This window comes from Equus przewalskii, chromosome 6, assembly GCF_037783145.1.
Source record: "Equus przewalskii isolate Varuska chromosome 6, EquPr2, whole genome shotgun sequence".
In the NCBI taxonomy this organism is placed as follows: domain Eukaryota; kingdom Metazoa; phylum Chordata; class Mammalia; order Perissodactyla; family Equidae; genus Equus; species Equus przewalskii.
In genome coordinates this window covers 71,792,150-71,805,939 of record NC_091836.1, presented here as the reverse complement: position 1 = coordinate 71,805,939, position 13,790 = coordinate 71,792,150, and the positions used below count along the sequence as shown (strand labels likewise).

General features: G+C 55.7%; 2 protein-coding genes and 1 long non-coding RNA gene across 4 annotated transcripts; 2 read left to right on the top strand and 1 right to left on the bottom strand.

Annotated features, from left to right (window-relative positions):
* The first annotated feature begins 309 nt into the window (after positions 1 to 309).
* CHRNA10 (cholinergic receptor nicotinic alpha 10 subunit) lies at positions 310 to 2,669 on the top strand. Its single transcript, XM_008531563.2, has 2 exons — positions 310 to 935; positions 1,663 to 2,669. Exons 1-2 carry the CDS (start codon positions 659 to 661, stop codon positions 2,118 to 2,120), a joined length of 735 nt encoding a protein of 244 aa, XP_008529785.2. The 5' UTR covers positions 310 to 658; the 3' UTR covers positions 2,121 to 2,669.
* A 600-nt stretch (positions 2,670 to 3,269) lies between these two features.
* ART1 (ADP-ribosyltransferase 1) lies at positions 3,270 to 13,527 on the bottom strand. Of its 2 annotated transcripts, XM_070626078.1 has the most exons (6): positions 13,431 to 13,527; positions 12,025 to 12,127; positions 7,755 to 7,872; positions 6,703 to 7,483; positions 5,533 to 5,574; positions 3,270 to 3,939 (listed from the first exon to the last, which is right to left on the bottom strand). In XM_070626078.1, exons 3-6 carry the CDS (start codon positions 7,815 to 7,817, stop codon positions 3,845 to 3,847), a joined length of 981 nt encoding a protein of 326 aa, XP_070482179.1. In that variant the 5' UTR covers positions 7,818 to 7,872; positions 12,025 to 12,127; positions 13,431 to 13,527; the 3' UTR covers positions 3,270 to 3,844. The 2 variants fall into 2 exon arrangements, with proteins under 2 accessions (XP_070482179.1, XP_070482180.1); XM_070626079.1 differs by lacking the exon at positions 12,025 to 12,127 and having other exon boundaries at positions 13,431 to 13,508.
* On the top strand, positions 4,762 to 6,310 carry LOC139084188 (uncharacterized). The gene is made up of 2 exons (XR_011541574.1): positions 4,762 to 4,875; positions 5,873 to 6,310. It is a non-coding gene; the product is annotated as an uncharacterized lncRNA (long non-coding RNA).
* Positions 13,528 to 13,790: the final 263 nt, after the last annotated feature.

Sequence of the window (13,790 nt, the reverse complement as noted above, 5' to 3'; positions counted from 1 at the left end):
AGGGATCTCCTCCCGGGCCTAGCCCTCCGGAGCATTCCTTTATGCCGCCTAAGCCAGTTTCCCAGACAACATATGGCTCTCTATATTTTCCCCCGGGGCCCCTCTCTGAGCTTTGCAGAAGACACCCAATGCAAGTCAGTGGGCCAACTAGTGCCAACTTTTGCAGAGGACTTTTTACGCTGCCCTGGGCGAGATCTGTGTCCTTTCTGGGCCTTTCAGGTGCCGCCCCCTCTAGGCCTCCAAAAGCACAGAGGGCCCTCTCTGTGCTCACTCTTGCCTCTGTGCCCCGGACCCCCTGAAGTCGCAGAACCCCTCCGGGGGACCTGCCGTGGCCCCCGTGGCCACAGGGCTGCTGCTGGGCCCGCCTCCTCAAGGAGACCCCTCTACCCCGTCTGCCCGCAGGGCGGACGCGCAGCCGCCGGCCTCCGCCAGCACCAACGTGGTCCTGAGGCACGACGGCGCCGTGCGCTGGGACGCGCCGGCCATCACGCGCAGCTCGTGCCACGTGGACGTGTCGGCCTTCCCGTTCGACGCGCAGCGCTGCGGCCTGACGTTCGGTTCGTGGACGCACGGCGGCCACCAGCTGGACGTGCGCCCGCGCGGCGCCGGCGCCAGCCTGGCCGACTTCGTGGAGAACGTGGAGTGGCGCGTGCTGGGCATGCCGGCGCGGCGGCGCGTGCTCACCTACGGCTGCTGCTCCGAGCCCTACCCCGACGTGACCTTCACGCTGCTGCTGCGCCGCCGCGCCGCCGCCTACGTGTGCAACCTGCTGCTGCCCTGCGTGCTCATCTCGCTGCTCGCGCCGCTCGCCTTCCACCTGCCCGCCGACTCGGGCGAGAAGGTGTCGCTCGGCGTCACCGTGCTGCTGGCGCTCACCGTCTTCCAGCTGCTCCTGGCCGAGAGCATGCCGCCGGCCGAGAGCGTGCCGCTCATCGGTGAGCCGCCGAGGGCGAGGCGCTCCCGGGACGCGCCGGCGGGGGGCTGGGGAGAGCCCGGCCCCTCCCCTCCCCGAGCCTGGCCCAGCCGGCCCCCGCCGGCCGGCAGATGGTTCCCGCCTGAGCGCGTGAGGGCGGCGCGTCTTGGGAGCGTTCCTCGCTCTGAGATTGAGGGGCAAGGAGTCGGTCCCTTCCAGGGAGCACACCCCTCCCCTGACCAGCAGGGGCGGAAGGAGTAGGGCTTTCCTGCAGGGCTTGAGGGAGGAAGGCCGCAGTCCCCGGTGTCTGCTATCAGGCAGGACGTATTGGGTCCTCTCTGTGTGCCAGGCACTCTCCTAAGCGCTTCATGTTTATTAACTCAGGGAGGCGTCACCGCAAACCTAGGAGGTAGGTTCCATTGTGATCCCACTTGGACAGAAGGGTCAGTAGCTTGCCCCAGGTCTTGCCCATCCTACTTGAGAGTGTGACTTTCCTGGCCTGTGGGTGAATGCAGTCTCCAGCAGCGAGTGGAGCCATTAGGGAGCAGGTAGCTTCTGAGAACCCACTTGTAGGAATTCGGGATGAGGAGACCTTGACCCCTACCTCCCTCCTGCTTCCATCTGTTGGGCTTGGAGGGTGCTGAGAGCTTCGTGGTGGGTGAGCTTGTTCCTGTGTGTGCCAAGGCCGCTGGGAAGCTCAGGCCCCCTAAGTTCTTGTTTGGGGCCCCAGCTCAGTCTCTCTCTTGCAGGGAAGTACTACATGGCCACTATGACCATGGTCACCTTCTCCACAGCACTCACCATCCTCATCATGAATCTGCATTACTGTGGTCCCAGTGCCCGCCCAGTGCCAGCCTGGGCTCGGGCCCTCCTGCTGGGACGCCTGGCACGGGGCCTGTGTGTGCGAGAACGAGGGGAGCCCTGCGGGCAGTCTAGGCCACCAGAGTCACCTCCCAGCCCCCAGCCTCCTGAGGGAGGGGCTGGCCTCCCAGCAAGCCCTTGCTGCGAGCCGCAGTGTCTGTGCCATCAGGAAGCCCTGCTGCACCATGTAGCCACCATTGCCAACACCTTCCGTAGCCACCGGGCTGCCCAGCGCCGCCATGAGGACTGGAAGCGCCTGGCCCGTGTGATGGACCGCTTCTTCCTGGGCATCTTCTTCTCCATGGCCCTGGTCATGAGCCTACTGGTGCTGGTGCAGGCCCTGTGAGTCTCAGGGGTCTGCTGCAGCCCCGGTACCTCCAGACAGGAACGGGAAGGCCAGGGGGTTATTGGCCCTCAGATGGGCCACCCAGTCTCTCCCCATGCACCTAAGAGTCTGGGACACTTCTGGGATCCTCTCTTCAGGATCAGTGCTGAGTTCACAAACCATGAGGGAGCACCTGTTGTCCACATACCCTAACCTCTGAGGGAAATTCAGAACTTGCTACTCCCCTAATTCCTAAAGAGGAGGAACTCGAAGAAGGGTCAAGATCCAAGCTCAGTCCTGGAGGCACAGAACTGTACTTGGATGCTGAGCGTTAGAGGTTTCAGTGGGAAAGTGCAGGTTATGTGAGAAACAGAACTGCCACATTTCCTGTCTGCTCTTCTTTCCTCTTTTGCTGCTGTTACAGGCACTTGGTGTTGCCTGTCCCTGCCTGGGGGCTCGGGGAGGGGACTGGGGATTCGGGACTCATGGTCTAGTTCCAGGGCAGGAGGCCACACAGGGATTTGGCCCCAGAACCCCAACTCATAATAAAGTAAGTGTGTGCCTATCACCTACTTGATGTCCTGACTTTCCCTTGGGGCCCGTGGTGGTAGAAGTTGGGGATCCAGGTTTGTCTCTTTAGAGACAGGAACCTTAGGACTCATGGATCAGAGCAGAAATTACATCTTTGCTGAAGAAAATGACTAGATTTGACTGAGACCTTGGCAGAGGACCTGAAGCACTCTGCTCTCTCTGCTGTTCTGTGTTCTGTGGGGTTAGATGCAGTCCCCACCCCCATTCCCACCCACTGACATTCGGAGAGCTCAAAAGTGTCCACAGTAGGGGAAATGCAGGGACAGCCATCCATGAAGTATTTGTTCCTTTTTTTTTTTTTTTTTGGTCATTTTTTGTTGTTTTGTTTGTTTGGGTTTTTTTGGTTGAAGAAGATTTGCCCTGAGCTAACATCTGTTGCCAGTCTCCCTCTCTTTTTTTGTTTTTTGGCTTGAGGAAGATTAGCCCTAAGCTAACATCTGTGCCAGTCTTCCTCTATTTTGTATGTGGGTAACCACCACAGCATGGCTGATGAGTGGTGTAGGTCCATGCCCAGGATCTGAACCCACAAACCCAGGCCACTGAAGTGGAGTACACAGAACTTACCCATTACACCACCGGGCCAGCCCCTGTTCCTTTCTGACTTGTACATGTTTCCCAACACCACCTGTGTGCCTCAGGCCCAGTCCCTGCCCTCAGGAAGCTCGCAGTCTGACGTGGAGACAGACGCAGACACGTGGTATAGAGAAGCCCCTGGGACTGGTGTGAGCACAGAGGCAGGGCCCCAGCCCAGCAGGGCGGGAGAGATCAGAGAAGGCTTCCTGGAGGGGCGAATAGGAGCCTTCCAGGTGCACATGTGAGGCATTTGAGTAACACCAGCAAATACCACAGCCAAGTGCTTTCCTCCCCAATTACCCGCCCCCCCAAACTAGTTTAATCTTCTGTCTCCAAGTGAGTTGTTGCCTGTCCTGGAGTACCCCCACCTCTATTCAGCATCTCACTCCTACAGCCCTGGGTAAGGCTCAGTCCCAAATTCTCCTCCTCCTCCACCAGCAGCCCTGGCAGCTGCCAGAGAAGGTCCCAGAGTCACCTGCAGATGGAGTTACCATGGATCTTGGCTACACTTAAAGCGCACACGTGGCCGACATCCTCACATCAGGCAGAGGCGGTGGCAGAGCTGTCCAGTGTCTGAGGGGTCAGAGGCCTGTGCTCTCTGGAAAGGCCCCCACCACAAGGAACCAGAGCAGCAGCAGAAGGGACCAGAATGCAGAAGGGGGGCCCTGACCCATGGCTGCAGGGAAAACAGAGGCAGAGAGGGAGATTTAGGGCCAACGTGCTGCACACAAAGAAACAAGATGAAGAGAAACGAGCAGCCTGAGCTGGAAAGACTGATGGACAAAATGTGACAGGAGACAGGGATGAAAAGCGAGACTTCCAAGGGGAAGGTCGACAGAGATGAAGAGACCGAGGAGAGCCCCAAGTCCCCTTCCCAGGTCATTAGGTCTATCCCCCGGCCTCCTCTTGACATGAATGAGGCACTGCAGGGTGGGATGAAGCGTGGGGCAGAGATCTGAGTGCGTCTAGTGATGCTGATCTTTGCTCCTCTGCCCAAAGCCTGGAAGGAGAGGTGCTGGTGGACCAGAGGGGGAATTCCCGGACTTTTCCAGTGCTTGATATGACATGATCAGAACTCAGAGACGCTGGGTTGGAGGCAGGAGACCTGGCTTCTGGCCCTGACTCTGCCACTAACTCACTCTGTCACCTTGGGCAAGTCACTTCTGTTTCTGGCCTCCATTTACTATATAGTGAGGGCATACTGCCTGTTCCGCCCCCTTCCAGTAGATAACTGTGCAGTCAGGATAAAATGAGGTGGTTTCTGGGGAGAGGTGGGGGCCAGCCTGGTGTGGTGGTTCAGAGTTTGGCTCTAGGGCCAGGCTGTCTGCTACACTGCCCACCCCTCCTCCCCCCACCACTAGCTGTGTGTGTAGGGCTGGTCACTTCACTTGTCTGTGCCTCAGTTCTGCCATCTGTAGAACAGGGGTGTTGCCGGTACATACACTGTTGGGTTGTGAGGATCCATGGCATTGTGTGCCTGGAACTCTGAGTTCTCTATGTCACAGAGAACCGTGGGAACAAAGTGGAGGCTGGGGCTGCTTCCTGCCCACTGTGCACAGAGCCCACGGGGGAGGGCTGGCTGCGGTTTCTTCCCTGGGAATGGCCTGTTCCAGTAGGTTCTCCTGGGAAAGCCTGTTCCCAGCTAGAGAAGTAGTGACCTAGGTGGGCCCTCGCACAGCAGGTGTTCAAGGGGAGAGAAGAGTCACAGCAGAAAGAGACCTGAGCTCATCTAGGCCAACAGGCTTATTATACAGTCAGGGAAACCGAGACTCAGAAAGGAAATGGTTTGCCACAGGGAGAATTAGGCAGAGCCTGGAGGAGAGCCCAGGTCTCCGGCATCCAAGCCCTGGCCTCGACCTTGGACGGGGGTCTGAAGGAGCCCTGAGGGCAGCAACAGAGACAGTGGGTCCTGCAGCTGCAGGAGGAGAAGGCCCCAGGGAGGACTCTGTGGAAACGGCCCTTCCCTTGTCACCTCAGTGCACCCCGGCTCTCTCTGGGGCCAGATCAGCCGCCTCCTGTGAGGGAGGGGCAGCCCAGACTGGGGGACAGGTGTGTCAGCTCACCCAACCACCACCCCCCATACTCAGATATACATCCTCTGGGAGAGGTTAGCAACCCCTACAGGTGTCTGCTTAAGAGGGTTTACTTTTTTTTGTTTTATTAAAAGGGGATTGTTTTCCTTATAAGAGGGACATCCAGGTGAGGGCCGCAACCCCAGGGCGGCCTGCTCATCCCCGAGCTGAGCCCCACGGATGCCCGCAGCCCTTACCTGAGTTATCCAGACGGCAGGGCCCAGACTTGCACTGTTTGTCTGTGGGGAAGAAATGGTAAAGAATCAAAGGCTCAATTTCTTTTGGGACAGGAAGGGACCCCAGAGCCCTGTGCTCCATCCCTGACTTGCTCTAGGAAAAGCTGGTGCATTTTCCCCTAACTCTGCTTCCTTATGGTGGGGCCTCCTGTGCCTGGGTTTGACTTGACCCGTGAGCAGTGGGGCCAGAAGGAAGCCCACCCTCAAAGCCAGGGCCCATTCTGGGTACCCCCCTGCTCCCGTGGCCTGTAGCTTCGCCTCCCTGCCTCACACACCTTCCCCTCTCCCTTGTCTATCCCAGCCAAGGACGGGCGAGTTGATGTTCCGTGCACGTCCTCCTCATCTTCTGTCAACTCATGTACGCTCGTGATGCTGTCCAAGGTGGGAACTGGAGCCACAATGGACCTTCTCCTATTTCAGACGTGGTCCACAGTTCCAGCCAACAGTCTCCCTCAAACTGTGAAAACCGGGCCTCACAAGCCCCTGGGCATCGCTCAGCCAGGACCAGCAGCCCACCGCCCCTCGGAGATTAAGAACCTGGGCCCATCAGCATGATTCCTCCTCTGGCCGGTCGTCGGGGGGATGGACCTGAAGAGTATCCGAGACCTGCCACAGCCTGGACTGGAACTTAGGGGCCCAGCACCCAACTGCTGTCTCACCGCCTCCACCCCCAGGCCCGCCTAGAGCACATGACAGCACAGGGTTTCTGTTCAGTGGAATAAACGTGCTCCTCTTGGAAGCTAAGGTTGAGGCTCGTACTTATTTCTGGCAACGGTGGTCCAGGTGTAGGTAATATGGCTAGCAATGCATTCCCTTCCAGCTCCCAGCTGAGAGAAAAGCCTGACCAGGTCTGTTTGGCCCTCAAATGGCCAAAGACTCCCCGCCTTGGTCAGGAAACCCTATTCAGCCTCCCAGCAGGCAGGTGGCCCGCTCTGGCAAAGACACCTCTGGGGATAAGAAGCGCACGACCTCAGAAGGTTATGTCTCCCCCTGGATGGAAGGGTGGAGGGGCTGGAGTGCAGGACTGGGTCCTCCTCACTGGTTGTTTTTAATATTTCTGTCTGTACCCCCTGAAAACAGGACGGGGAAGCCCACCTTCTGCATGGGGGCCGAGCCGCGTGTCCTGCTCACCTTTGATGTACTCACAGTTGTACGTGCTGCGCTTGCCCAGGGCCCGGAGGTAGATGCGGGCGGGGCCCTGGGCCGGTCTGCTGGCATTGATCACCTGGAAGGTCTCGAAGGGGGGGATCAGCACCTCCTCCTCCCCAGGGAAGAAGGAGTAGCCCTTGATGGGGGCCCCAAGGCAGGTCCAGATGCCAAAGAAGGTGTCCTCACCAAACTGCTGGGCTGCAACGTTCTGCAGGGATGCGGAGGCAAAGCCCCCCAGCCTGACGGTGGCCCCGGGCCCTGCTGGCTGGAAGCGCAGCCCATGTACCCCGCGGAACACCTGGTGGCACCGGGGCGAACGCTGGCGCCTGCTCAGCAGCTGCAGGGCCTCCGTCAGCAGGAAATGGAGCGTCTTGAAGGAGAAGTGGTGGAGGTAGTGGGCCCGGGTGCGGCCTGCCTCGCGCACGGCTGCGTTGAACTCCTTGTGCAAGGGGCTGTTGGCTGTGTAGGCCAGGAGGGCCACCCCGTGCTCATCGCGGAAGCCGGGGGGCGGCGGGGGCAGACGGGTAGGGCTGAGGCCCCACTCTGGCCCCCAGGCCTGGCGTTCCCGCCATTGGCTGCTTGCCAGCGCCCAGCCGTCAGCGTACACTTTGTTGGCCTGGAACTCCGTGTAGTTGAGATCCGGGAGGGCAGCCATCATGGCTGCCGCACAGCCAACGTACTGGTCGTCAAAGGAGGCTGGGGCCATGTCCAAGGGAGTTTCTTTAGAGAAGAGGTCTCGTCGTGTGATGCGGTGGCTCTGGGCCTGAGGGAGAGGGAGCAGCAAGGACCAAGAGAATGGGTCCCAGGAGAATGGGAGCCCTGTCATCCCACTTCCCCCTCCACTGAGCTGAGAAAGACACTAAGGGCCCCAAATGCACCTGGAGGGGAAGGAGATTGGAACCTACCACCTGTCAACTCCCGGAGACCAGGGTTTGGGGCTGTCCTCTCGGGCTGAGCGAGCCCCAAAGGAAGCATCCGGTAGAGTTCGGAAGAAGCCAGCACTGAGGCATGGGGACAGTGGAGGATGACCATACCTGGAGCGCCTCCATGAGGCCCATGGACACAAGCAGCAGAGACAGCATCACGGGAGTCTGCATGTTGGAGGTGACCCTGGGCAAGTTACTGTCTCTCTTTGGGTCTCAGTTTCCTCATCTGGAAAATGGGAATGTTAATCTGTGCAGCTTAATAAACATTAGTTGCCACCTAATCTATACCACTCCCAGTGCTTGGCACACAGTCACATAGAAATGAAGGCTCAGGAGAGAGAGAGAGAGGACCCTTCTTGCTGGAAGGAACATGGAAGACTTCCTGGAGGAGGTGACATATTAACAGGGTCTTGCAGGATGAACAGGAGAATAAGGCTTCAATCAGTGGAGACTGGGAGAGAAAGATCAGAGTTTGGGGTGGGAAAGGAGTTTGCAGCAGCCAGAATGAGAAGATCAAAGGAGGTAGGAAGTCTTAGGGTGTAGAGTGGAAGACATTTTGTCTCTTGTGGTGGAGCTTGCAGTGTGGGCAGAGTGGAAAGATTGGGGCCAATCCTGAAGGAGCTTGAATGAGAGATCTGGGCCTCAGCTTACAGGGGACGTGCGGCGGGAACAGGGCAGATCCAGGAGTGGTCAGCTGGTGGGGCTACAGCAGGACTCCAGGGACAGACTTAGAGCAGGGCTTGGAGATCCACAGGTCCCCCCCCTCCCTGCAGTCCTGCTGCAAACTGAACCCTCTTCCTCGAGCCCTCAACTGCTCCCAGGCAGGGACAGAGACCCCCAGCTGGGAGGGAAGAGCGACCTTGGAAGGGGGAGGACAGGGGGTCTCTGCTTCCGGGAGGGAAGTGGGAGGGAACCACAAGCCTCTTGCACCCATGGGTGGGTGCACTGAGGGCCCCAAGTAGCACCAAGAAGAAGGCGTCCCAGCTTGGGATCAGGATTGGAACGGAGAGTTTCTAAGTCAGGGCTGCTGCCGCTTTGTTTCCCTGTTTATTTTATTACAAAGTATCCCATGCTTGTTGTGGGAAAAAAAAGTGTGAGTGAATCACAAAGGCCAAGTCCCCTTTCTGCTTTCTCTCCCTCCACATCCCCCATCTGCCTCCCACCCAGGTCCACGGTGGGGGGGGGGGGGCGGGGGGTGGTAACGGCACCCTTGGGGGCCTTTTTCCATGCACACGCAGATAATATAACATTTAAATAGACATACACACATAGTGTTCTGTATACAGCCTGGTTTTGTTTTTTATTGTGATTTTTTTTTCAAAAAGAAAAAGGGAACATGTTTACACATACGTATTCTATAACTTTTTTCCAGGAAACAATGTATCATGGACTTCCTTACGCATCATACATATGCATCTAGCTTGTTCATTATAATGGCAGCATGGAATTTCGTAGTATAGTTAAACAATAATTTATTTAATGATTTCCTTATTGATGGACACTTAGGTTTTTTCCTAATTTTTATATTACACATAATATTGCAGTGAACATTCATGTGTATAAATCCTTGTCTACTTGACTGCATATTTTTATTGGGAAGATACTGAGAAGTAAGATGCTATTTAAAGGATGTGAATATTGTTTGTTTTGTAGGTACTGCCAAGTTGCCATCCCCAGGGTACCGGTGCGCCCTCCCTCCGAGCGCCCAGGTCTTTGCCGACGCGGCATATTGTTGATCTCTCTTTAACTTTCGTTTAACTGGTGAGCACAAATGCTATCTACTTTTTAATTTACATCTCTGCTCACCAACAGGATCAATCATAACTTTAATTTTTAATATTTTAAAGTTTCGATTTTCTAAAAGGTAATGCATTTTCATTGTTAAAATGTCAGCAGTCCACAAGGCAGATGGTGAAACGTTTCTCCCTCCCTGATCCCAGCCCTGACCTCCTCTCCCCAGAGCCAACCAACGCGCCCTCTCCCTGCGTGTCCTCCCAGGGGTATGCTGTGCACATACGAGCAAGTGCACAGGTGTTTCTCTTTTTCTCCTTTGACACAAATGGCAATGCAGTCAGTGGTTCTCTGTCTTTGCAAATCTGATGAAAGCTGAAACCTCTCCTGAGAAACAGATACAGGCCCCTTCACACAAACGTTACGTAAATTTCTGGTGGATATGCCTCTGTCCTCAGTCTCACTCAGGTTAAGCATTCCTGCTCCATAATCCTCTCCGACTCTTGGTGGGGCTAAGTTTTGATAGTTCAATGACTTTAAGACACTAGGACTCTCTGTGTCTATAATTTTATGAGTCTCCAAATCTAAGAGCCTGTGATTGCCAATATATAATTTAAATTGAAGCATGAGCTTCTCTGGCTAATGGGGTTAGCGGCAGTTTTTCTCAAACTCAACGTGTCCCAAACTGAACTCATTCTCTTCTCTCCCTCAAACCCTGCTTACTCGTTTATTCAACAAAAAATTCTTGAGCATCTGTAATGTGTCAGGCACTGAGGATAAAATTATGAGCAGCGACAACAGCAACAAAACCCACATCCCTGCTTCTGTAAGCTCCTTCGAGGTGGGGATGAAGTTAGAGTGGGTAATTCAAGCAGCATGTGATGTGTGCGACCAAAGGAAACGAAAGAGCCCAAATGAGATTTGTGCCAGGAGTGGGGTCTCAATGATGAGCTGACCAGAGGAGGTGCAGTGGACATAGAACTGAAAATGGCGTCACAGGGGGGTGTGTAGCATGAGACACAGCTCCCCAATTCCAAGAAGGAATGCTAATTATACCCAAGTCCTTGTGTCTGGGTCTGCTTTGGGGGGAACCCAAGCCAAGAGAGAGGATTTTCTCTTATGGCCACAAACCATCAGAATGTGGCCCAGACTCTTCCTTCAGCCTGGACCCCAGAATGAGCACATGAGGACAGACCTGAGCCCAGCCGGCAACAAGGAGGAGGCCAGCTGAGGCAGCCCAGCAGCCTGAGCACAGCTGCCCAGCCAAGCCCGCTTTAGGTTAGCCAACCGACGGTCAACCTGGAGACCCACCAGCACAAGAAGAAATGCTCGCATGCCGCTGAGATTCTGTGGCACACAGTAAGTGATTATGCAGCAAAAACTCGGTAGGCCAACTGGATCTCCTACTGCCTCCCCACTGCCCTGTTTCTGTCGCCCTCTTTGCCCTGAGAGACAAGGCAGTAAAAGAGATAGATCAGAGGCTGGGGATGGGCAAGGAGGACGATGAAGTCAGACTGAGGACATCAGATCATGTGGTCTGACTAAGGCAATGGCAGTGAGGATGGACTCAGAGTTACTGGGTAGAATTTACTGGGCTTGCTGTCTGGTGGGATATAGGGGATGACAGAGAAGGGAAAATCAAGGATGACACCCAGGTTTCCATGTCCTAGCCTAGAAACACAGAGCGGGAGAAGATGTTAAAAGCTCTTCTTGCTCATCCCAGCATGTAGTAGATGCTCCATAAAAAATGTATTGCGGGGGCCAGCCCTGTGGAGCAGCGGTTAAGTTCACACATTCCGCTTCTCCGTGGCGCGGGGTTTGCTGGTTCCGATCCTGGGTGCGGACATGGCACCGCTTGGCAGGCCATGCTGTGGTAGGCGTCCCACGTATAAAGTAGAGGGAGATGGGCACGGACGTTAGCTCAGGGCCAGGCTTCCTCAGCAAAAAGAGGAGGATTGGCAGTAGTTAGCTCAGGGCTAATCTTCCTCAAAACAAAAAAATGTATTGCATGAATGATCAGGTTTGGAGGGGAAAAGGTGAGTTCAGTTTGACACAGGTGGACTTTCCAGATGTCCACGAGGCAGCAGAATGGATAGTAAGAAGAGACATTTGAGAGGCAGAGGTGTATTGAGTCAAGGAAGAGAGAGATCCCCAGGGAAAGTGGAAAGGGAGGACTGAGAAGCGAAGAGAGGCTGCGTGAAACCAAAGCGCAGGCAGAGTGAGATGTCTCCTTAGGTTTCTAGAGGCTTCTCACTTCTGACCCTTGGGTCCTGTGAGATACCCTGATAGCCCTGTGATAAATTCCCCTCAGACTTGATCTGGCTCAGAGGGGGGCCTGTTAACCTGCTATCTGAGGAGTCTCCTGTCATATGCTATCCCCATTGTGCACCCGGTCACCCAGGATGGCCACTTGGGGATCTCTTCGTTTGATCTTCATCAGACATTAAGTTAGCTGACAACGAATGCTGGGCACAATACGGGTCCATCCTAGATGCTGCCCCCTTTCCCCATGCCCCCCTCCCTGCCGTGGCTCAGGTGTGCCGTGCCTCCTCGCTGGCCTCCCTGCCTCCACTGTCACCCTGCTGAGCGGCCCTCCCCCGGGGCCTGGGAGCAGCGTTTCTAAAGCACAGCTGGTCAAGTTCCTCACCTGCTTAAAAACCCTCCGTGCCAAAGCTGACTGGACGAAATATCTCAAAATAGAGAGTGAAAATACAGAGATGAAAATTATGAGGGAAGAGATGAGAACACACCTAGAAAAAAAAGTAAAAAGACAAAACAAACATTCACTCGACACCTCGGGACAGAGTCCAACCTCCTCATGCTGGCGTTTGCGGCCCTCTGTGACCTGGCCCTCCACGACCTCCTCTGCCTCGTGCCCCACCGCCCCTGCTTTGCTTCTACAGTACAGAGCACAGTGCCAGGCGAGGGTCCCCTGTCTCTCTCCCTGTGGCTCTGCACACTGCATCTGCTGGGGATGCCCTTCTCCTGTACCCCCTCTTCAAGGCTTCGCTCAGGGGTTGCCTCCTCCAGGAAGCCCTCTGACTCCTCTGGGCTCCTCTATCACCCTGTGCTTTCCTCTGTCACTGTCCTAATCATACTGTGTTGCCCTTAAGTGTGTGGCTCCCCTCCTGGCTTGTGAGTTCCTTGAGGGGAGGGACAAGCTATGACCCGTTCTATGTCCCCAGAGCTCAGCCCACAGCCAGGCACAGGTGAGGCCTCTGGGAATGTTTGCTGAGTCTAAGAGTTTTCTGGGTGCAGCTAATAATGTAGACCCCTGCGAGCAGGTGGACTGATGACTTTGGTGACCAGTGTTGGGCAAAATGGGGTGGGGGCCAGAGTGACGGGGAGGGCGTGGGAGTCGAGGAAGTAGGGGCACTGGGCAACCCCTTTTCATATCCCGGCTGCCCTTCTGTCCCTCCTCTTGTCCCACTCAGGGCACTTCTCTTGTCAGGTTCCCCTCATCCAGGCCCCTCTGAACATTCCCTTTTGGGGATGTGACTCAAATCTCTCCCCAGGGATCCCCAAATTTCCCAATGGCCCCAAAGCCCCTAGGTACCCCAAACCTCTCTGTCAAAGGTGGTATGGTCTGAATGTTTGTGTCCCCTCCCAAACTCGTATGTTGAAATCCTAACTCCCAGTGTGGTGGTATTAGAAGGTGGGGCCTTTGGGAAATGATTAGTTCATGAGGGTGGAGCCCTCCTGAATGGGATTAGTGTTCTTATAAAAGAGACCCCAGAGAGCTCCCTAGCCCCTGCCACCGTATGAGGACACAGTGAGAAGGTGCTGGCTACGATCCAGGAAGGGGGCCCTCACCCGACCATGCTAGCACTCTGACCTTGTACTTCCAACATCCAGTGATGTGGGAAATAAGAGTTTGTCGATTATAAGTTGCCCAGTCTGTGGGATTTTGTTATGGCAGCCAGAACAGACTAAGAAAATGTTCCCTGACACTTTTCCTAATGACTCCTAAAACTCTACCATTAATACCCCAAATTTCCCCTAAAAAAATCCTCTTTCCCTGTGGTGCCTGGGAGGAGGTGGTGTGCCCCTTACCTAGGCCTTCTCCACGGCGGGGAAGCTGGTGTTGGTCTCCCGCGATGGGCCCGGGGGAGGGGGAGGGCAGGTTTCTCCTTTATACCATCCATCCCCCACCGCTTGAACCTCCCCCACACAGCTGTCAGAAATGTGACACTCCCCTGTCTATTTCTGGATGTCTCCTCAAGGCTCAGGAACACTAGCCTCTGCCTGGTCCGCCCTGAGCCAGGGCTCTTCCCGTGAAAAAGGGGATCCCTGGAGCCAGAGAGAAGGTGGGCCAAGGCATCGAGGATCCAGGCTGGAACCACTGCCTCCCCCTGGATGTGGTGCTGTGCTCAGCACCCCCAACCTCAGAGAGCACGTCTTTACATTTTGTTC

Excerpts from the sequence above, each read along its gene's own strand:
- CHRNA10 (XM_008531563.2), top strand. The coding sequence starts at position 659 with ATGCCGGCGCGGCGGCGCGTGCTCACCTACGGCTGCTGCTCCGAGCCC. Across the intron at positions 936-1,662 it reads CGAGAGCGTGCCGCTCATCG|GGAAGTACTACATGGCCACT; the intron begins GTGAGCCGCCGA and ends TCTCTCTTGCAG.
- ART1 (XM_070626078.1), bottom strand. The coding sequence starts at position 7,817 with ATGCAGACTCCCGTGATGCTGTCTCTGCTGCTTGTGTCCATGGGCCTC. Across the intron at positions 7,484-7,754 it reads GCCTCATGGAGGCGCTCCAG|GCCCAGAGCCACCGCATCAC; the intron begins GTATGGTCATCC and ends CCTCTCCCTCAG. Across the intron at positions 3,940-5,532 it reads CTGCCGTCTGGATAACTCAG|CCATGGGTCAGGGCCCCCCT; the intron begins GTAAGGGCTGCG and ends TTTTCCCTGCAG.